Source organism: Mauremys mutica, chromosome 3 (assembly GCF_020497125.1).
Source record: "Mauremys mutica isolate MM-2020 ecotype Southern chromosome 3, ASM2049712v1, whole genome shotgun sequence".
Classification (NCBI taxonomy): Eukaryota; Metazoa; Chordata; order Testudines; family Geoemydidae; genus Mauremys; species Mauremys mutica.
Window position 1 is genome coordinate 137,340,901 of NC_059074.1, and position 22,221 is coordinate 137,363,121.

Consider the following 22,221-nt stretch of genomic DNA (forward strand, 5'->3'; position numbering starts at 1 on the left):
TTCAAGGTGTTTTATAAACCATTCCACTTTCATTGCATGTGTATACTGACTGGATGACATGTAGGCATTTTTTGGCATCTCATGAGTCATTGTAGGAACAAAACTAGTAATGTTCATAGTAGTGGCAAATAGTTATGAAAAATTCCCTAACAATGCCACATATATACAATGGAAGCTCTGAGTTTCTTTAAATCCTTTAAAGTAACTTTAGAATTCTTAGGTTTTGGCATCCTTCTTGAAAGTTTGATTGCAGTTTCCTACACAGTACGTTTCTGTGTAATAAGTGGCTGTGCTGTTCATCTGCAGAATTTACATTATAAGAAATATAATTTATATAAATTTATAAGCTTTTAATGTTCTGTGACTCTATCTTTTTTTCCCCCTTTGCATTTGGCTTTTTTGACTTTTACACCAGTTCTTTAACAAAAGAGGGAAGAAAAATGCGTCACTTTGTTCACTGTATGGAGTTTGCCTTGCTTTCCTGTGATCGAATGATTGTATTTGTTGCTCAAAGTGAACATGAGTTCACATGAGCTGAGCCTTACAATGATTTTTATCTCCAGCTAGTGAATGAAATAGCAACACTTCTCTAGGAATACGGGCTTGTCTACACACAACTTTAGTGCATAGTAGCAAGCCAAGGAGTGGATTTACAGCACACCAGCTTGCCACACAGTAATAGCTCATGTGGGTGTTGCTGCAGTGCGCTGTAAGTTCTGTAGTTCATGCTAGGGAACTTTTATGTGCACTGTAGCAGTGTCCACATGAGACATTGCTGTGTGGCAAGCCAATGTGCTGTAGATTCAGACTTTGGCTTGCCATGCACTATTGTCCTATGTGGTCATGTCCACATGTGCGACATAAACAGAATAAATAAATGAAGTGGCGTGAAATTGGACATTAAATAATTCAATAGTGTGTGTTTGTTTTCTTTTGTTTTAAATAAAAGAAACAAGGAATAGTTATGGGGTTAGTTTAGTCTGCTTATGTCCTCTTTGTTCCACAAAGCAGCACACGTTGGTCAGCACAGCACAGCACAACTGGCTTCAAACTGCAAGTGGAGAATTTTACTTATTCAGGATAACTCTCTGCTAGCAGAAGGTTGACAGAGACGGGGTAGTCTGCTCCACCCACCCTCTGTCCTCAGCACAAGAGGCAGGGAAGGAGGCAGACTGGGGCCAGGGAAGAATATGGTGGAGCAAGAGTCAAGTATGCCAATCCTCCCTTTACCGGGGGCAGATATTGGAAGATCAGGGCACTGTGGCTTTCAGTGCATCCGAGCGAAGCTTGTTCACAGAGGAGAATCCATTCCAGTATGTATGTTTTCCTACCATGCAACATTGTTCTTTTATACCCTGCATATTGTATGTTGCTGCTACTATTTTATCATTTATTTGAATTCCAAAAATGTAACTATAGACATCCATTCTATACCCTGGGTGCCTAATTGCATAAGATACAACCCACTAAATAATACAAAAAGTTTCCATTAATATAAAACCAGATCAAACTTCAGAATAGCTGCAGAAAAGGAGGAGAGATGCTAATCTGTGATGAGTTCTCTTCCCTCCATCCTTTACTTTGGACACTGATTCTTGTCTACATATGTCCAATTTCAGTTGCTGTTGTAAAGGAGAGAGAGCGCTATATATTGTGTGACTAATGCTCACAGACAATCTCATTACTTTGATTGCAAGATCTTTGAGTCAGGGACAATTTTTGTACTGTTTGTACAGCACCTAACACAATAGAGTCCTGGTCCAGGACTAGGGCATGCAGGTCTATGGTATAATTTTAGTGGGCTCTTAGCACTATATTGAATTTTATTTGTTTTGGTTCAGCTTGAAAAGTAACTATAATCTTTATACGTGTTTCTCTAGCATTCCAGACTCTCTCCCCCTTCATGGAATTGCCTCTATGGATCCCTACACTTGGAGTATGTCTCCTTCTCCTCACCCCATACCTAGAGTTGTTGAGAGGAATTCATACTAGGAGAGGAGGCCCTGTACCACTGCTCATGTTCAGCCTGGCATGGAGACAGAGGGTATAAAGAGGCACAAGGCTCCTCTTTCCTTGGTTGTTTTTAATTACTGTTGACAATTTGAGTAGTCTCTGAGTAGATGTTGGTTTTGTATTAAATCTTCTATCTTTAAAATAATAAGGAATTCTTTGTCCTGTGTTATGTAGGAGATCATGACATAATCATAAAGATTCCTTCTGGTTTTAGAATCTGTGAAACTTCTTAGCTGTGCTTTTAAATTTTACTGTTAAGGTCCTTCTGCCATAAATCCTTTTTTGTGTGCATGTTTGTGTGTGTGCGCGTATGCGTGTGTGTGTGGGGGGGGGGTTGTGGACAATTGCTACACCCAGTGGTCTCTCTGACAGTTGGTAGTACACAACCTGTTCAACAGAGGTGTGGTTAGTTAGATGACAGACTGACCTTGTATCCTACTGCAATGCCAAATAAGAACAGTTCTGTGTTTGATCAGGCAGAAGTCAAGAGCATCTATCAAAAGCCTTTCTTTTTCATCCAGGGTTAAGCCTTCTGATTTTGAATGCCTATGTATAACTTTGTTCATCTTCTGCATAGGACGTTAGCAAGATGATGCAAGGGAAGAGCATGTGTAATCCTTATGGCTCCTGCTTGGGTTCACTAGTTCTAGTATTCAAATCTCCTAACTCTGTCTGAAAAACCTCTTCTTTATGCCAGACATATCGATCTTCTCCAAGAAGGAAGGAAGGATCGGTTCATACAGACAAAGTTTTCTTTTTATTTAGCCAACGGGCACTCTGATACTATGGCAATCAGCATCATATGGTGGATTCTGGCATCCTAACAACAGAATCCTTGGGTTTGTGGCTTGATGTTTTGTTAATTTCTGCTCAAGTCCATAATGAAAGTTCACATTTCCCAGTTTAGCAGGCACGCTCTGGTTCCTCATTCTTGTTGAGTGTCCTCCATCTTAGAATGCCACTTGCCATGCTGGCTATTTATTTTTTGCACATGCATTTGCTTATAAAGTGATTCTTTAAGGACTTCTTGTAACTGTACCCCTCTAATGCAGCTTGGTAGGCTTACAGATCCTTCAATCATATAACATCTATATTTAAAAGTAGCCTTCTTGGTGATGGTGGCCTCTGTCAGGTGTGTGAGTCAACTTCAAGCTTTTATGGCTTACCCCCCTTCCAATGTACTTGTAAAGACAAGGTAGTTTTTATTATCTTTTCTGAATATCTTGCTGAAAGTCTAATTTTTATCTAAATCTCCAGTTCTCCTTTCCAGACCCCATGGCTCTGCTGGGCTTTACTCCACAAGCTTATTGTAAGCATGTGGCTATTTCTTGAGTAGCCTGGATAGCTTAGGTCTTTCTGGAAGTCCATCTAGTTTGTTGTATTTGGAGAAATGTTCTCCTTTGGATGGTCTAAACAGATGCTACTAAAATGGCCTGCTGTTTATATTCATAGCTGATAACTGAAGATTTGAGTTCAGATATTGGGGGGCCATAAAGCCCATTGCACCAGGGATATGGTACTAGACTCACTGTTTGCTCCGCATTCTCATTCACCCCTCCATCATAACTCCTGCCCTATCCACAGGCACTCCCTACACATGCAAACACTTTCCCCAGACCAGCTGCCCCACTTCAGCTAGCAGCAAGATGAGATACCATTATTTGATAATGAATTCCAAATATATGATGATTAATCTCCAGGAAAGAGGATCTGTGGAGGCAATGAAGTAAGAGTGAAAATTAAATACTTACAAGTAAATGGAGAACTAGAAATACACTGTCTTCATAGATTTATACTTACCTTCCCTGCGTCTTTGAAGTCTGTGGCTTATGAGCCTTTATTTTCTCAGTTCCTGTATGCCTTTCCAAAAAAAATCTTTAATAATGAGCTTGATGTCAAGTTACATGTGCAATTATACGTGATGCCGTCACCTGCCCTCCCCCAATGCACACACCACCACCCATCTTCTGCGGCCAATGTCTCCTGATGGTTCTGAGGTCTGCAAAGCACTGACCTGAAGTTAAGATATGCAGAAGCAAGATTTTTGGGGCATGAGACTTCATGGCATCATAAATATACAGCTAAGGGTAGCATAAAATCCCTCTTCACCTTGTAAAGGGTTAATTCCTCATTTACCTGTAAAGGGTTAAGAAGCTCAGATAACCTGGGTGGCATCAGACCAAAAGGACTAATAAGGGGAGAAGATGCTTTCAAATCTGTGGGGGAAGGTTTTCGGTCTGTGTCTCTTGGAGCCAGCCAGGAAACAGAACAGGGAAATTACATCTCCTTAAGCATGTCTGGACTTAGCATCTAGTATTGCAGAAATAGAAGTAATAGGAAAGAAATGCATTAGGTTATCTTCTGTTGTAGCTTGTGAATTTTCCCTGTGTTAAGAGGGAGGTTTATCCCTGTTTTTGTAACTTTAAAGTTTTGCCTAGAAGGGAAATCCTCTGTGTTTTGGAGTCTTCTGTTATTCTGTAAAGTACTTACCATCCTGATTTTACAGAGGTGATTATTTTACCTTTTCTTTAATTAAAATTCTTCTTTTAAGACCTGATTGATTTTTTCATTGTTCTTAAGATCCAAGGGTTTGGGTTGGTGTTCACCTGTACCAACTTGTGAGGATATTATTCTGAAGCCTCCCTAGGAAAGGGGGTGTAGGGGCTTAGGGGGATATTTGGGGAAGGTAGGGCTCCAAGTGGCCCGCCCTGAATGTTTGTTTAAATCACTTGGTGGTGGCAGCGATACCCAATAGGAGGCATGCCCAATAGGAGTTCAGTGAGCTCAGCACCTTCAAGATTGAGCCGCTAGAGCACTTCACTTAATCATAAGTAACTTACTTTTCACTGTAGTCCTATAAATGTGTTCTACATTTCAAACAATGCTTTTTTTCATTTGCTGCAGACTTAACAGAATTTATTTGTTGGGATCAAAATACAATATTTCAAGATCAGAATTATATAAAAGTAAAACAACCACACTTTGGTTATGGAGTGTAGAAACTACAATATATACTCTTTGACAGATATGTAAGGTTGCATTATGTGAAGTGAGTCAGTGTTCACCTTCCAGCTTTTTAATATGTCATATTCAATTGCTTCATGGTGTTAGGGTCTTAAATATGTGAAGAACCAAGTGGATTTTTGCTGCTTTTAACACTGAAAAAATCAGGTGGTGATATTATTGGAACCATGTACGTGTAGTAACTTGGCATGAAGAGAAGTGAGTGCAAAATTATACCTGATGCCTGCCCCATGAAATGCTTCTTTGTTTACATTTTATGGGGTTTGGCAATGCAAACCTCTGTAAACAATAAAAATGATGGCTATTAAGTTCTGTGTGTCAGACAAATAGTGGTTAAACAGAGACAGACAGTAGTTGTGGTTAAACATTAGTGGATGTGGCTTTCAATGACTGACATAATTTGTTTTCCTTCAAATATCAAGAATTTTCTTATATTGTTATCAATTATGCTTCAAGTAGTCCCTGAACATTTTTAAAGGATTCCCAAAGAACATGTTGCCTGCACACAGAAGTTACCAAGATTGAACTTAAGAATGTTTCAATTTAGAACCAACAATTTGTGTTGCCATTTTAACATGATACAAAAGTATCCCCTTAAGTGTTACTTCTGTTGTATTTATCAGATTAATGTGGTGCTGCTGCCCCTCCAGCTTCCCCCACCTGAAAATGCCATTATGGATAGGTTGATTTATTGAACTTCTGTCTCTGGAAGTATCAAACTGATAGCTAAATCTGCTGCTTATTATGCAGGTGAGGCAACAGAAGCTGTCATTAGAAGTAGCATTTGCTGAAGATGTAAATGTAAAATGTTCATATTGATAAACAGACAAGGTGGGTGAGGTACAACTTCGGTTGGTGAAAGAGACAAGCTGAAAAGCTGCACAGCTCTTCCACAATAACACTGCAAACAGCTTATCATTTAGATTTCCCAAAATATGAAACCAATAGAGATTTGAAATAGGCTTTAAAACCCTATTCTAGGTGCACATCCTCAGTAAATTTGAATGCGAGTTCATTTTTAATACTTTTTAAATTATACCATAGTAAACATTTGGATAATGAAATTCAACCCTGCTCAGCAGAAGAAGCCATTATTGTGAGAAGGCATAGCCATAATTCCACACGAGTGTTTTATAGGAAGCACCTTTAAACTGTTTCTGACTTGCGTGGATTCTCTGATAGATATTGGCATTTGTAAAGATCCTACAATTAGTGTTTCTGTAGTGTTTTTTATGGTGATCTGTTATACAAAGCAGATGTGTTTTGTATCCTATTTTATCTATGGAAAATACCTTTTCATTTTTCCTTCTGGACTTTGAAATTCACGTTGTTTGTGTCTATGCAGTACATTGAATAGCAGTGCTAAGTTTTTAATGTTCTTATTTGCAGAAAAGTTTTATTTGTGGAAACTGATTTGTTTTTCTATAAAGATGCTTATACGTGCTTAGTTGTGGATTGATTATATATGCTACCTGTGAAACATTAGCTACATTTGAAATAGTTTTGGAAAAAAGCTGTCCAAATAACTTTCATGCAGTGTTGTGGTAGCTGTGGTAGTCCCAGGCTATCTTGTATTGAACCAACATCTGTTGGTGAGAAAGAGTTTGGCTACACTTGCAGGTGTGCAGCGCTGGGAGTTACAGCTGTCTTCGTACAGCTGTGTAGGGAAAGCGCTGGAGTGTGGCCACACTGACAGCTACCAGCGCCGCAGTGTGGCACATTTGCAGCATTTGCAGTGCTGTTGGCAGTGGTGCATTCTGGGCAGCTATCCCACAGAGCACCTCGTCCCATTTTGGCGCCGTGGGTTGTGGGAAGGGGGCGGAGGGTGCGGGTCATTCTGCTTCCTGTCCCAACGCCCCGTGATGCATCGCTTCACATCCCAGCAATCCCTGTTTTTCCGTCCACGTTTGACACCATCTTGACTCTCTCAACAGTTTCTGTGCAGCGCAATTTCTGTGGGAAATGAACCCCGAACTGCTGAGGAATATGCTGACGAGTCTGGCCAGCACATCACATTTGGCAGTTGAGCTATTCCTTTAGATCCAAAGTGATGAGGAGTCTGACAATGATAGCGAGTCGCCTGACGCGTATGACACTAAATTGCTTCTGGCATTCACGGAAATGCTCTGCACCGTGGAACGCCGCTTTTGGGCTCGAGAAACAAGCACTGAGTGGTGGGATCACATCATCATGGAAGTCTGGGATGACGAGCAGTGGCTGCAGAACTTTCGGATGAGAAAAGCCACTTTCATGGGACTGTGTGCTGAGCTCGCCCCCACCCTGCGGCGCAAGGACATGAGATTGAGAGCTGCCCTGATGGTGGAGAAGTGCGTGGCTATTGCAATCTGGAAGCTGGCAACTCCAGACAGCTACCAATCGGTCAGGAACCAGTTTGGAGTGGGAAAGTCGACCGTTGGAATCGTGTTGATGCAAGTTTGCAGGGCCATTAATCGCATCCTGCTAAGAAGAACCATGACTCTGGGGAACGTGCAGGACATTGTGGATGGCTTTGCACAAATGGTTTCCCTAACTGTGGAGGGGGCGATAGATGGGATGCATATTCCTATTCTGGCACCACCCCACCTAGCATCTGAGTACGTTAATCGGAAGGGGTATTTCTCTATGGTTCTCCAGGTGCTTATGGATCACCGTGGGTGTTTCATTGACATTAATACAGGCTGGCCTGGAAAGGTGCATGATGCACGCACCTTTCGGAACACTGGCCTGTTCAGGAAGCTGCAGGCAGGGACTTTTTTCCCAGACCAGAAGATCACAGTAGGGGATGTTGAAATGCCCATTGTGATCCTTGGAGACCCCGCTTACCCGTTAATGCCATGGCTCATGAAACTGTATACAGGGAAGCTTGACAGGAGCAAGAACCGGTTCAACTACAGGCTGAGCCGGTGCCGAATGACTGTGGAGTGTGCTTTTGGCTGTTTAAAGGGACGCTGGCGATCTCTGTATGGGAAGCTAGACTTGGGGGAAAGCAGCATCCCTGCGGTTATATCCGCGTGCTGTACCCTCCATAATATTTGTGAAGGGAAGGGTGAAAGATTCAGTCATGCATGGACCTCTGAGGTTCAACGCCTGGAGGCTGAATTTGCACAGCCAGAGAGCAGGGCTACTAGAGAGGCCCAGCAAAGGGCTTCAAGGATTAGGGATGCCTTGAGGGAGGAATTTGAGGCTGAAAGCCAACAGTAATGTTTGGTGCCTTGCACGGGAGTGAAGTGCAGTGGTTACAATGTAAGTAGGAATCTGTTTTTCCTAAGCTGATTTGCAGTGCCTGTTTCTTTCCTGGGCTAAGGTAACTTTGACTTTCTGCAATAATAAAGACTGTTTTCAAAGCCAAGAATTCATTTATTGAAAAGAAAATAACTTTATTGACAGACACCCAACATTTTGGGAACCTAAAAGGGCAGCGGGGTGGGGTGGGGAACGGTGCAGTCACAGGTTTGAAGATGTCCTGTCTGGAGTGCAGTGCAATGACTGCTGCACTTCAGGATGCCTATACTGCATGGTGATGGGGGTTGAGTGCAGAGGGTAAGGGTCGTAGTTCTCAGGGCTGGTTGGTGAACGTACAGGTGTTGGAGGCAGCTGGTGGTGGTAAGAAACTGGATGCTGGGGAAGGGGGTTTTGAGCTGACATTGGGGCACAAGGAAAAGAGCTTTGGGACGGGGGGTGGTGCAGTAGTGCTCTGCCTGCATGGCTACGAGCGCCTCAATAGAGTCTGCTTGGCGCGCCAGGATGCTTATCAGCTGCTTTGTGCTTTTCTTCCTGGCTGCTGCATTTTTCTGGGGGATCCTGCTTTCCATTTCCCTCCAGTCCTGCACTTTTTTATTCTCTCTGGCAGAGTGATCCATAACTGCTTGCAGCAGGTCTTCTTTGCTTTTTCGTGGCTTTTTCTGGACGTTTTGGAGCCTTTGAGCCGTTTATAACACGGGCAGCCGAGAATTCAAGGTTGCTTGTGGAAAGGCAAAAAAGAATACACTTAACAGAGGCAGCATTGTTTATATCTCAGACAGTTATTCCCACACAATGAAGGAGTAACATTCTTCACAATAGCATAATTTTCCCATACCAAAGAGAGCACACAGAACCCACAGAACCCCCGAAATGGTGAGTAAGGGGGACTGATTGCTTCAGGGCTGTACTGGGGTTTCTGTGCATTGGGAAAAGCAAACAGCTGCAGGGGGCACCTACACTGAACACTCTCCCAACATTTTCCACAGGAGTTGATCCTGGAAGATATCTCGCTGCTGCGGGTCACCTGGGAAGAGTGGGAGGGTTTTCTACAGCAATGCGGATTCCGCCCTGACCCCTATGCAGCTTGCCTGTGTGTAGCAATGGTCACCCCACCCCTTGCGGCACTGTGGCGCGGACACGTTAGCCTGACTGGGACAAGGACCACGGTGGCTCTCCCAATAAACTTGCAGAAGCGCATTGCCCACGCTCTGACTGAAACTTTTGAAGAGATTACCAAGGCCGATTACCGCGACGTGATAGACCACATCAATGCGCTATTCCACTAGGCAGGCAGGCATGCATGCAGCCCTAACCCTTCCTCCTCTCCCGAAAAATTTCCATCCTGAAAATAAAAAGCCGCTCACCGGGAACCCGCTCCTCTGTTTGTCCTCCACCAAGTACCATCTGCTGTGACTGGCTACCTTCCTCCTGGCTTGAGAAGAACTCCTGGCTGCATGCCTCCAGGGACTCCGGGGTGTCTCCCCCCAACCCAGTATCCTCACTCTCGGTTTCCTCCTCCTCCTCCCTCTACCGCCCCGCTCTGAAGTGTCCATCGTGATGCTGGCATAAGCACTAGTGTGCGCAGCACTGTGTCAGTTGGACGCAACTTACGCTGCTGCAGTGCTGTATGTGTAGACATGTCCTAACTCAGAGACACTTGGCTAAATACAAGATGTAACAGATTGTTTAGCATAAATAGTTAACAAACATTTCAAGGGATTATTCCTGGTGAAGTGGCCCATTAACACCTCTCCAGTCATAAGAGGGAAATGACATGGGGGGAGAAAGCAGCTGGTGGGGAGGGCAGTTAGTGGGTTAAGATTTTTGTAACAAGCCATAAATCCAGTGTGTCTGTTCAGTCCATGATTTTTAGTGTCTAGCAAAGTTATGAATTTAAGCTCCCAGGCTCGTCTTTTAAAAGTGTTGTGCAGGTTTCCTTTGAGGATGAGGACTGATAGATCAGATATAGAGTGATTGCTTTGTGAAAAGTGTCCACTCGCAGGTGATAGGGTGTTATTGTCTCGTATAATTTTTTTGTAAGCTCATTCGAGAGTGCAGTGATTGTCTGGTTTCACCGACATAGTTTTCGTTGGGCATTTAGTGCACTGGATGAGTTACACACATGTTGTGATAGGCGTGTGTAGGACCCATGGATCTTGAAAGGTGTGTTGTGAGGGGGTGTTGATCATTGTAGCAGTGTAGGTATGTCTGCAGGTTTTGCATCTGTTGGTCTGGCAGGGTCTTGTGCTGCTTTTGAGTTGATGTGCCCTCGTCTGTGAGGAGCTTGGAGAGGTGGGACATTATTTGAAGGCCAGAAGAGGGAGTTCAGGAAAGATTTCAGGATGGGCTCGTGTAGAGGGGTTCGGCTTGGGCTCGTTCCCCTCCAGAGCGGCTGGGAACCAGGCCGCCTTGCTACTTAAGTCCAGTGAATCAGGGAATTAGCCTGGCTGGGCAGCACTCAGTCAGGAGCTCAGGCCCTCAAGCAGGGGCTGAGCAAACAGTTCAGTAACAAGCCCAGGCCCTGGGTCAGGGCGGGGCAGCAAACAGTCAGGGGCTCAGGCAAACAAATAGGTTTAGGACGCCCAGGTCCTAGCTCCGAAGGACCAGGGAGAGAGGGAGACTGCCAGCCACACGTTGGGTGACGGGGGACGCAGGACCACCCACTCCACTGTGTCCCAGCCCGGGGCCTAGCAGCAGCAGCAGACCTGCTACTGCATCAGTGGGGATCCTGACCGCAACACACTGACATAGGCTCTGGGTGTGCTGCAGCCAGACTAGGGTCGGCTGCCCCCAGGCTACTTCCTACCTCCCCCTCTAGAGGTACCTGCGTCGTGACGGTGTCCTCCACAGAATCAAGCACCATGGGTTCCTTGGGGTCCTCGGCGAGCGGTAGGCTTGGCAGCTCCTCTGAGTAGCTTGCCACTGGCAGGCTTAACAGCTTCCCCGGGATCTGGTCAGCATCAGGCCTCGGCTGGTCTGGCCAGTCCTCGGGTCGATCGCAGACTGCAGGAGTCTCTCCACCAGGAGCTAGGTCACAGGTGTCTGGCTTCTCTGGCGGCCGGGGCTCTAGTGAGCTCTGGGGTTGGGCTTTTGTACTTCCTGTTCTGCACCCTGATCTCTGGGGGGCAGGCGCAAGCTCCACTGGCTCCGCCCACTTTGGTGTCCGGAGGGGCTCGTCCCCCTCCGGGGTGGCTGGGAACCAGGCCACCTCGCTACAGGTCCCCATTAAGTATGGGTTGCAGTTGTTTGATTATACCCATATGCGTTCTGGTGTGGAATGGTAAGTGACAAGTAGGGATGTGTAGTCGGTTAGGGTTTTATTTCTGAATTGAAGCATATTTTCTCACAGTATTTGGATTGTCCATTCTATGGACTTTCTCCTCAGAGCATATATCATATTTCCTTGCTGTCGATAGCATATTTCTTAGTGTGTTTGGGATGGTCATTGGTAGTTGTGGTAATCTGTGGGTTTCTTGTATATAGTTATCAGTAGGTTTTCACTCCTGAAGCTAATTGTGGTGTCTTGGAAGTGATGCTGGTGTGAGAGTGTTACAGAATGCATTATAAGGAGTGGTGGTGGTGGTTGAAATTGTGGTGGAAATCTATGAGGGAGTTGCCAGAGGATGAAAATATCAATATATTTCAGTATAGCATCTGGTTTGGTCCAGAAATTCTTCTCTGTGATGGCCCATGAAGAGGTGAGCGTATTGGGGACCCATCCTAATACCCATAGCTGTTCCCATGATTTGGACATTGCTTATTGTTGAATGTAAAATTGTTATGGGTGAGGATGAAATAGATGAGTTTGGTGATGTATTTGGGATGCGTATCTGAGGGTTGTCCATTGTCTTGTAAATATATGAGGCAGGGAGCTATACCTTCATTGTGAGGGGTGGTCGTATACAGAGAAGTGACGCCCATGGTGGCAAGGATGGTGTTCTGAGGGATGTTGTAAATGTTCTGGAGTTCGTAGAGGAAGCTGGCTCTTTGTGCGGTGAGTGCTTTGAGGATGGTTTCTGAGAGTCTAGATCAGTGGTCACCAACCTGTTGATCTCGATCGACTGGTCAATCCTGGACACTCTCTCCCAGTCAATCGCAATCTCTGGCTGCAGCGATGCAGTGGGGCTGCCTGCCACAGCCCCACACCACTCCCGGAAGCAGCTATCATGTCCTCGCGGTCCTGTGGGGTGGGGTGGCGGGGAGAAGACTCCATGTGCTGCTCCTGCCTGCAAGCACCACCCTCGCAGCTCCCATTGGCCGGGAATGGGGAGCTGTGGCCAATGGGAGCTATGAGGGCAGTGTCTGCAGAGAGGGGCAGTATGCGGAGCCATGTGTCCCCCCTCCACGGGCTGCAGGGGCTCATTAGCCCCTTCCAGGTGCAGCATTGCCACGTGGTGCATTACTTGCTGGTAGGGTGGCCCAGCTCGTGATGAGGACGAGGTGACGATGTGCCTGAGTGGGGCCAGGTCAGGCAGGGAGTGAGCGACAGAGAGCGGGGGGATGGAGTGAGTGGGGCAGGGCTTTGGGGAAGGGACGGGGCCTTGGGGAAGGGGCAGGGTAGATCCTGAGTTGCCCTTAAATTAAAAAAATGATCTTGGGCATAAAAAGGTTGGAGACCCCTTGTCTAGATATTCCTGCAGTAAGAGTGCTGTGACCAGCTTGGGTTACCTTGTTTGGGTATCTTGGGAAGTATGAAGAAGTTCCTTGGGGTGGGTTTGTGGGGGATGAGTTTGTAGAATTTTTCTTGGAGTTTTTTGGGGAAGGATTTGATCATAGCCTTAAATTCCTGAGTAAATTGTGTTATGCAGTAGTCTTTGAGTTCTCTATAGTAAGAAGTGTCGGAGAGTTGTCTGTCCTCATTAATGTAGTAGGATGAGGATTTTCAGCTGTCTTAAATCAGTTTAGCTTCACTGAATTTGTCTTCAAAGAGAGCCCCCCATGGGTGGCCAAGCTAGTGTCATTTATTAAGATTTCCTGGCTCTTTACATTACATTATAAAAACCCTGTTTTCATTTGCTTTTAGCTTTGCCAGTGGTTCAGGCAGACCTTCCCCATGCTAGGTGTCAGCCTCAGGCTGAATAATTTTGGATTAGTATTGCCATGTAAAAAAAATCATAAAACTCTTTCCTTGAGCAACTTTAGTGCCCCTGTGCTTTGGAGCAGAGACTTTGAAATTTAGCAGAGAGCAAGGTGACAGTCAAGGATGTCCCATTTGTAGCCTGTCCATATGAAATTTTCCATACATTTGGCCAAGTTATGAGCCACTACAAATCTGTTTTCACATGCTCCGTACAACTTTGTATTTTGTAGTAAAAAGATTGCATCTGTAGTAAGCATGTTCCATCTCAGGAATATAGATGCTGAACAAGACTTTCCATGAAATTGCTCTTCCTGGCACCACTTTAGATAAATGATTAAATATTAATTGAACCTGACTTTCTCATGTCCCAGGTGAGGGCCATAACCACTGGGGGCTGTAGGGAGTCTCTCTCTCTCTCAGTAATGTGGCATCAGGCACGAGCACTGAGAGCAGGGAGACTTTCTCTCTTGTCTTCTGACCCCTTCAGATGGCACCCAAGAAGCATGGCGGAGAAGGAGGAAACAGCCTGACTGAAAAGCAGAGGAGTGAGAAGCCAAATCCCTGGAATAGCAAGGGGGGCACTTGGACCAGTGGGCATGGGGGTTGGGGAGAGTGGGACTGGGATGTGGAACCAGGGAAGGGGCAGAAGGGGTTAAGCTTAGGGGGAGCAGTGGGAAAAGAGTCTGTGCTCACTAGAACACACTCCCCTCAGAACCTGGACCAGAATTAGAGCTTGGCAGGAAATAGTTATACCATTCAGCAAAATTTCTAAAAGTTTGAAAAAAAAATTATTGTTCCGTATTGGACAAAAATGAGACCTTTTGAAGCTTTTTGACGCTGCTTGGAATCTCTATAGCTCTAAGTGCTGAAGTCCCACTCCTGATACACTCCTTCCTACCCCTACCCACCCCATATGCTACTGCTTGCCAAGGAGTCCTCAAAGCACAGTCTTTCGTGGCTTTCTCATTGCCTTCTTCTGGGAGAATCCTCCCTCCCTAGGCACATGGGCTGTTAAAGAGGATTTATGCTGCTCTGGCCCTTTTATGCAGTTTAAAGGGTCAGAGTGGGGGTGAGGTTCTCACCCCTGATTTTTACTGCTGCAATAGCTGAGGAGGACATTAGGAGCTTCGGTGATGGTAGTATTTGATTTTTTTCCCAGAAAAATAACAGTTTAAACTTTTTAGTTCAGAGATTCTTAGTTGGTCAAATTATAAAATGGCTACAATTTCTTCTCCCACACAACTCTCATTGGTTTAAAATGTTGTCACCCAAAAACTTGAAGGTTTAGTGCAATGGTATTTGATGGTTTCATACAATCACAGTTAAGTGTGACCTCTGTTATCAATGACATTTATATAAAACTTGTTCATTTTATGTCAAATCATGATTTTTATATCTGAGTGCCATATGATCTCTGATTTAATTTAATTTTGTTCTTCACACTCCAAAATCCTGTGAAATTAGAAAAGTGATTTTGCTTAGTATGAATAGAACAGAATCAAATGTAGATTTCTCTTTATAGCCACTTTAGCTCTCGAGTGCTGACTTCAGTAAAACATAAAGGGTTTTAATAACCAAACTGAGCAGTTATAACTGGAAAGATACATAGCGAGTGAATAAATTGAGTAAAAGGCACAATCTTTATAGATCCTCTTCTGTCACCACATACCTTCTACTTAAAGGAAAGGTCCTAAAGCTTTTTCTATCTGTCAGGCGAGACATCTCCTGTTTTTAGATGGATCTAAGATCTCTCATTTGAGATCATAGCAGTTTGCTTTTCCACTTTCCTTTGTCAATCTCCCTGAAGTTCAGAGATAGTTTCTAATAAAGTAACTTCAGAATGAGCATAATTTTTGTCAAATTGAGGCATGCAATGGTGCATTCAAAATGAATGAGCAAATGTATGCCTAATTTGTGTGTACAATAACTAAGATTGTTTGTACCAGTGAGGTAAACACACGTGCAAATGGCCTGGTAAGAGAAGTTTGAAAATTGTGGGTTTTATACCAAATTTTTAAAAAGTGTATGTTTGAAGAAAGACTATATTGTGCCTTATGAATGTCAATGGGATTATGCTCCTAGAAACTTTTAAAATCCCCCTATAGTTTCCTAAATAGGGACTGGAGAGCCTAACGTGAGTCACCCCTTTTTGAAAATCATAGCTGTGGTCCTCAATAAATAATGAGGGGAAAAAAACAGTTGTTGTGGATAACAATGAGCTAAAATGGCAGAGATGCTCAGGTCTGGCGGTTTGTGGGGGAGCCCTGCGTTTTGTTTTAAAACCAGGGAGTTGAAACATTTCTATGTATTTCCCTCTGTGCTTTTAAAATTTGAATCCATGATTGTTTCTAATTAGAGGAATATTTTAGTCTATTGTTCTGTCTCCTGTTGAAGAACATGATGCTTATTTTACTTATTACTTTGTAGCTGAATCTAAACAATCTGAGTAATTTTTCATCTAATGTCATAACAGCGAGTCATTAACTAGAGCAGCAATCTATTATTAGAGGATTACCTCTATAATAACCCATGAGTGGTATTTGTTTCAACCAGCAACATATAAATCTATGCTATTTTAATGGTAAAACTGTGTGAAAGAATATGAAAAATTTCTTATACATAGGGTTGAAAGCTTATAACTTATAAAAGCTGAATAGTGAGGAAGGTGGGAAAGAATGAAAGATAAGCTAAAGAGTTAGCCCTGACCTAATTTTCAAACAAAAGTTGCAGCATTATGAAGTAGTCATATAAGGCTGGCTAGCAGTTTGTATTAAAGGTATTTTGCTAATTTATACAGTGTGACAACAGCTGGTGGATGGTACTTTTATAGAGGTGTATTGTGAGGAGAGTTTTGAAATTTCTAGTTTGTATTGATGTAAAGGAGAATCTTGAATTGGAGAATGGAGCAGAGCTGATTGGATAGGAGGTCCCAGTCAAGAAAGATATATTAATTTGGGGTTCAAAGCACACTTATACAGAGACTAACCAGAACCAACCTTCCCTGGAGCATTAGACTTTAGTCTGGTCAGCATGCCTGAAGGTACTAGTGGCCCCCATGTGACATGGGTGGCTTTGTTAAACACTTTGCCATGAAGATATGTATTAAACACTTGGGGCAGCGCGCACTACATTTTTAAGACTAGTAGAAAATGTTGGGGATCTTGCTATATCACAGCATCACCACTTCTTTTCCCCTTACCCTAACACCGTCAATACAAACTAGAGATTGGGTCTGAATATTTACTGGGAAACCTGGTGATGATAAAATGTCATCCTCAAGTCTGTGGGGAGGGTATAACAAGTGAAAGAAGACATGGGGGCTTCAATACACTGTTGTAGCCGTTCTTTACAATTGGAATAAACTGGAGTCTATCTAAGAGAAGTTGGCATCTGACTCATCACAAATTTCTTCAACTTGTTCCAAAGGCCCCTTCTCCTGACCCAGATTCATTGCCACCAAAAGTATGTAAATAAATAACCCATTTGACCAGTGCAGTAAAACAGCCCCAAAATAACAGCTATTGATTACATGCAGTTTAGTCAACTCACTTAGCCAATGCATCTTCAGAGTCAATGAACATGGTCATTGGCGGTTAGTATTTAACCAGCTCCAGTGCATTTCATTGAATGCTGGAGCTGTAACACTCTACTCCTTGCTTCCCCTCCTTAACAGCAAAGGAATTTTCCGGATTGTCCAGTGTTGGATATTTTTGGTAATAGCAGCCATAACTGGCTTCCTATGCTAAAAACGTTGCAGCAAGAATGTGACGCTACCGATGTCCTTCCTGATTAGTATTTTACTCCAGCCTTACTTTTAGGATTGCCTTAACCCCTTTCTAGTGTAAAGAAGCCACTGGATCTCCTCAGTCCCTTAATGTAATGATAAATCTTGAGTCTTTATAGGAAACATGCAAAATTCCATTTGGTATTGGTTTTTAGGAACCTATACACTTCCACCAGAAATTTGTTACCCTTAGACTGTTGTTAATAAAGTATGTCTACACTGTAACTAAAAGCTTGCGGCTGGCCTGTGCCAGCTGGCTCGTGCTCGTGGGGCTTTTGCTAAGGGGCTGTTAAAGTGTGGTGTAGATGTTCAGGCCTGGGTTGGAGCTTCATTACCGAAGTCACCAGCCACAGGTCTAATTGCAGTGTAGACCCCAAAAGGCTTTAGTTCCTGCCCAGTGAAGGGGATACAGGCTGATTAGTGCTTTATTGCTTTGATCTGGTCTTTTAAGTTCTTGTTTGGAAACTTAAGGTTTTTGCATATTCCATACAAATCTTATAATAGATTCTAGGTTTTGTACAGTTGAGTTGCATGTGAGTGATTTATTTTTTGTTTAAGTATTAATTAGTAGTTTTCTTTACCAACAAAAACCATGGGACACTTTTGGTTAATATTAACAGTTAAAATATGAACCAGAAAGTGAGAATTCTTGCAAAATTCTCCTGCATTAACTAAATATTCTGGGGAAAGGGAATCTTCGTATATTTGTTTCAGGGTATTATTATCTAACATCCTGTATTGTATTACTGTTCACTAAATGTATCTCTGACTATTATTGCTTGTGTTGTTCCAATCAGGAACAAATTTGATGTGTAGTTTTTGTTTACTGGTCAACAGCAAGGACCACTCAACAGTCAGAAGCTTTGTTTTAGACATTAATGTGCTGATATTATCTGTAGGTTCCTTTTTTCTTTTTTTAATTTATTGAATGAGGCATTCCAGATTACACAATAAAAAAGTTATATATTGTGTGTAAGGTGCTTAGATCTTAGAGATTTGTTTAGCAACCTTTTATTGTTTCTCCTTTTAACGGTGTCACTAGCCTGTACCCAGGGGTGGGCAAACTTTTTGGCCTGAGGGCCACATTAGGGTTCTGAAACTGTATGGAGGGCCAGGTGTAGTGTATTAAATTGCTCCCCATAGGAATGCGCTGCTTATGGTGTACTATTTACGGGCTGCCTGCCAGTCCTGGTGCTCCATAAGTAGCACGTTACTATGTGGAGCAATTTAATACACTACACCTGGCGGCTCTCACAGCTGGCGGCACTGCAAGCTGAGGCTGCGGGGGAGGGAGGACAGCAGGGGATGGGCTAGCTTCCCCGGCTGGGAGCTCAAGGACCGGGCAGGACAGTCCTGCGGGCTGCGGTTTGACCACCTCTGCTGTAGCCAGTAGGCCTAGATTGCTCAGTGAATGATTTTATTTTAAATTGTGGGAATTACTTTAGGCACATATGCTAATATTCATGTTTTGTTAATTAGTATTGTATTGTTACAGCCACTGTATTGGAGGAAACATTGAAAGAAAAAGGAAACAGGAAACTTCAGTATTCATGCAATTTTCCATGGATTGAATGAAAACTCAAGTTAAGATGCGTATAAAAATCAAAATGAAATAACCTACTTTTTAAAATGTAACTAGCTAAAAAGTGGCAATTACTATGTCACAACCTTCTTTTCAATCACTTTTCTATACACTTTGTTCGCAGGCCCAGAAATGATAGATCTTACTCTTCACTTCGATGTTTCTTTGTACACACTTCTTATAACTCAGAATTCTGGCCCCAGAGGTCCAATATATTCCTAGTTCACATCTTATAAGTAGGCAATGTCTTTCCCTATTTGGTTACAGTGAAAAGTTATGATACTCAATAAACAGTAATTGTTCTCTTTCATTAGTTCACTCTGTAACAAGTTCCTGAGCTTTGACCAAACTAGTTTACTTTCAATTTCTTTATCCTTTTGTTTTGTTTTTTTAGACTATTTCTTCCTAAATTGTTTCCACTTACATTTTCATTAGTTCAGTTTCCTGTTTGGGGCAATTATCTTGCCTTCTGCAGATACTGGTTCAAACGGAACACAAGAAGGACCTCTTTCTTCTTTAGCTGACCACAGCAGGCTTAGTCTGTCACAATTATACTCCCGTGGGATGCTCTATTCTTGGGATTCAAAGCAGTGGAAAATACTTCAGTTCCACCGCATCTCCAGAGTTCATTTCATTTCTATTAATGTGTATAATTTTTAAAGTGAAACGTCTAAAGATTTATTAGTTGACATAGGAGGGGACTTCCTGCTCCTGGAAGAAAGAGTACTGCAGTCTATAGCAAAATGCTTCATGGTTTTTCCAGTACTGCACAAACTTTGGAGATGTATAAGTGACAACAGTATAATAATGCTCTTTCTCTGTGTAATTGCTTACTTCTCTCATGATGCCAAGATTTCTGTTGGAGGCAATATAATGGCTGGAAAGATTGAAGCCAAAGCCTGATGACCAAGAGTTGTTTTATTTTGTAGACAGACATAGATGGTCTTAAATATGTTGTTAGTTACAATGAATAGCTTCTCTCCACTGCAAGAAAACCCTTACAGATTATTTCTCTGTCTAGATTTGTTTTAAGGGGTTCAGGTCTGCCTGAGATTTAGAACTTCTAGTTTGAAAGAGAGAGAGTACTATGAGCTCCTTCGGTGCAAGATCCAGATTAATCTAATTGTTTTTCTTACTTATGAGTCCGAGTCCTACCCTTTAATTCTGAAATCTGCATTTGACATCCATGTTCAGTAGCTTTTTCAGTCCGTTTGATTTTTATGTTTTGAGATTCCTTAATGATTTTTTTGTCAAATTCTATCTTGAGTTTAGGGTTGTTTTTTGTTTAAATTTATAAGCAAAATTTAACACATTTGGTTTCTGGCTTGCTACTTTTTCAGTTCATCAGCAAGATACAGTATTTTCATTTTACTGGCTAATTAGAAGAAGGGAGGTGTAGAAAAAGCAAGACAAAATATAAGCTGACACAGTGAAGACTTTAACTTTTATGACAGAATATAAGAAGCTAGGCTACAACTCTGGGAGTTCCTCTAGCTTCCTTATTCTAGCCAGACTATCCACTAAATTCTAAGTCATGCTCTTGTATTTCCCATTAGCCTCTCTTTATACATCAAACTAAAAACCTATATTCACTTGTATGAAATCCTGAAGGAATCAGACTTCGTAGTGGTCTGATGGAAAACACCTTGTGTACCTTTATACTTGCCTAGATATAAACCAACTTTTCACTAGATTAATTCAGTTATCATCAGTTGTACTCTTTCAAATGTTGGGAGAGAGCTTTTTCCAAGTGAGACTGGATGATTCGGCCATTAGGGCAGCATCCTCCAGCTAATAAAACCTAAATAGTGACTTCAAAATGTCCATAGTTCATTTTTTTTAATTGTTCAACATTAAATGTGGTTTTATTCTTTTTCTGTGTATTAAACATTATTTACTGCTCAACAATGCTGACTAGAATAGTTTGATTTTTTTAACCACCTGTCATGCATCAATTAGCTGTTCTTATTTTAATGTTTTATAACTTTGATCTGCCAGTCTGTTTCCCCTCAAAAACTAGGAACATAATTGCAACTACAATTTTTGTCTTGAAACCTTTGTACGACAATGAATTAAGATAATTTATTTTCTATGAATGCTCCAATTTAATTAAAAATATAAACACCATCAACTGTTTTTGATAATCGTTAAGGAGTCTGTCGCTTCTGGAAATTGGACTTTTACTGGCTTTAATTACATTTGACTTTTCAAGAACACTTGAAACTTAATGGCCTGTAGAGAGAAAAATCTGTCTTGTGTCCCTTATATGGCCTGTGAGAAAGAAGTAGTCTCAGTCAAAAAGTAATTGGCATATACTTCTCAGACTATGAAGCAAATTGCTTTACACAGAAAACTCTTTTATCTAGGACCACATCATTTGCCTGATAAGGAATCTCTCCTGGAGCTACTCTCTGTGTGTTTTGTAAAACTGGAATGAGAAGCAAGAAAGAGGCCACTATGCTTAAAGCTATCTGGAAGCTAGTCTGTAAATTAATTGTTGCTTTTGTGTTTACATAGCCAACACATGGTATGTACGGATATGTATGCAGCTAGTTTTAACTCCCAGCTACTCAAACAAGCAGTTTTGAGGTTCTGATGTAGCTTTCATAACATACTTTGAGACCTTTTGTGTTCCCTAAAAGTGATCAAAGAGCATCTCAATATGTACATGGTTATTTTGCTTTTTAAATATCATTCATATTGGCCACTACTGCATCAAACATTCAAATAAAATATGACATTCTCACAATTTTAGCTTACATTAAAGCTGGAAATCATTGTGTGGTTTTGGAAACCAAACACGTTCCAAAACACAGTTGGAAACTTTTTATATGACAGCCTGCTTTATAAGACAGTAACATCAGTGTGAAGATGGAAATGCATATCCTAATGGAGGGTGAAATTGTAGCTTCATTGAAATCAATGGCAGTTTTTTACATTGAATTCAAGAGGACCAGGATTTCACCCAGATTATCTGGCTGTCTACACTTGTCATGGCTTACACAGAAAAAGTACATTTTGCATAGCATGAATAACAGCACATTACTAGCTGTTTTATCCAATTAAACAAGTACAGTACAAGGTACCTTGCATTTCTTGGATTCGTAACTAGAAATGCAAAATATTTTGTAAATCCTGGCCGCTGAGTTCAAGTTAATAAATGTTTCTTTTCTTGGCCAGGTTGTCAAGTTATTAAGCAACAAAAGATCTCAGGCAGTTGGAATACTAATGTCCAGTCTTCATTTAGATATGAAAGACATCCAGCACGGTAAGTACAATAAACTTTTATTAAGTAAGGCATTTCAATAAAAATATTTTTTCTAATAGCCAGAAGGTACTTGATGCCAGTGTGTAACCCATTTGATTAGTGTTACATAATTGCCATGCATTGTATTCAGGGTTGCCCAGTTAATGTGGCTGTTCATTCAAAGCCTTGCAATTTACATTCTTTCACTTGGGTTCTGTCAGATACATGAAGTCTAGTGTCTTTGGCCC

The 22,221-nt window shown here is 42.2% G+C and overlaps 1 protein-coding gene across 8 annotated transcripts in view; it reads left to right on the plus strand.

Annotated features, from left to right (window-relative positions):
• FMN2 (formin 2) overlaps nt 1-22,221 on the plus strand; it is a 248,375-nt gene that overhangs the window by 89,231 nt on the left and 136,923 nt on the right. For 7 of the 8 annotated variants that reach the window (XM_045011693.1, XM_045011692.1, XM_045011695.1 and 4 more), the window contains one exon: nt 21,907-21,994. In XM_045011693.1, the coding sequence (XP_044867628.1) occupies nt 21,907-21,994 (88 nt within the window). Of the gene's footprint in view, nt 1-1,880; nt 1,980-21,906; nt 21,995-22,221 lie in introns of those variants that run through there. The other variant, XM_045011698.1, reaches the window with a different exon arrangement.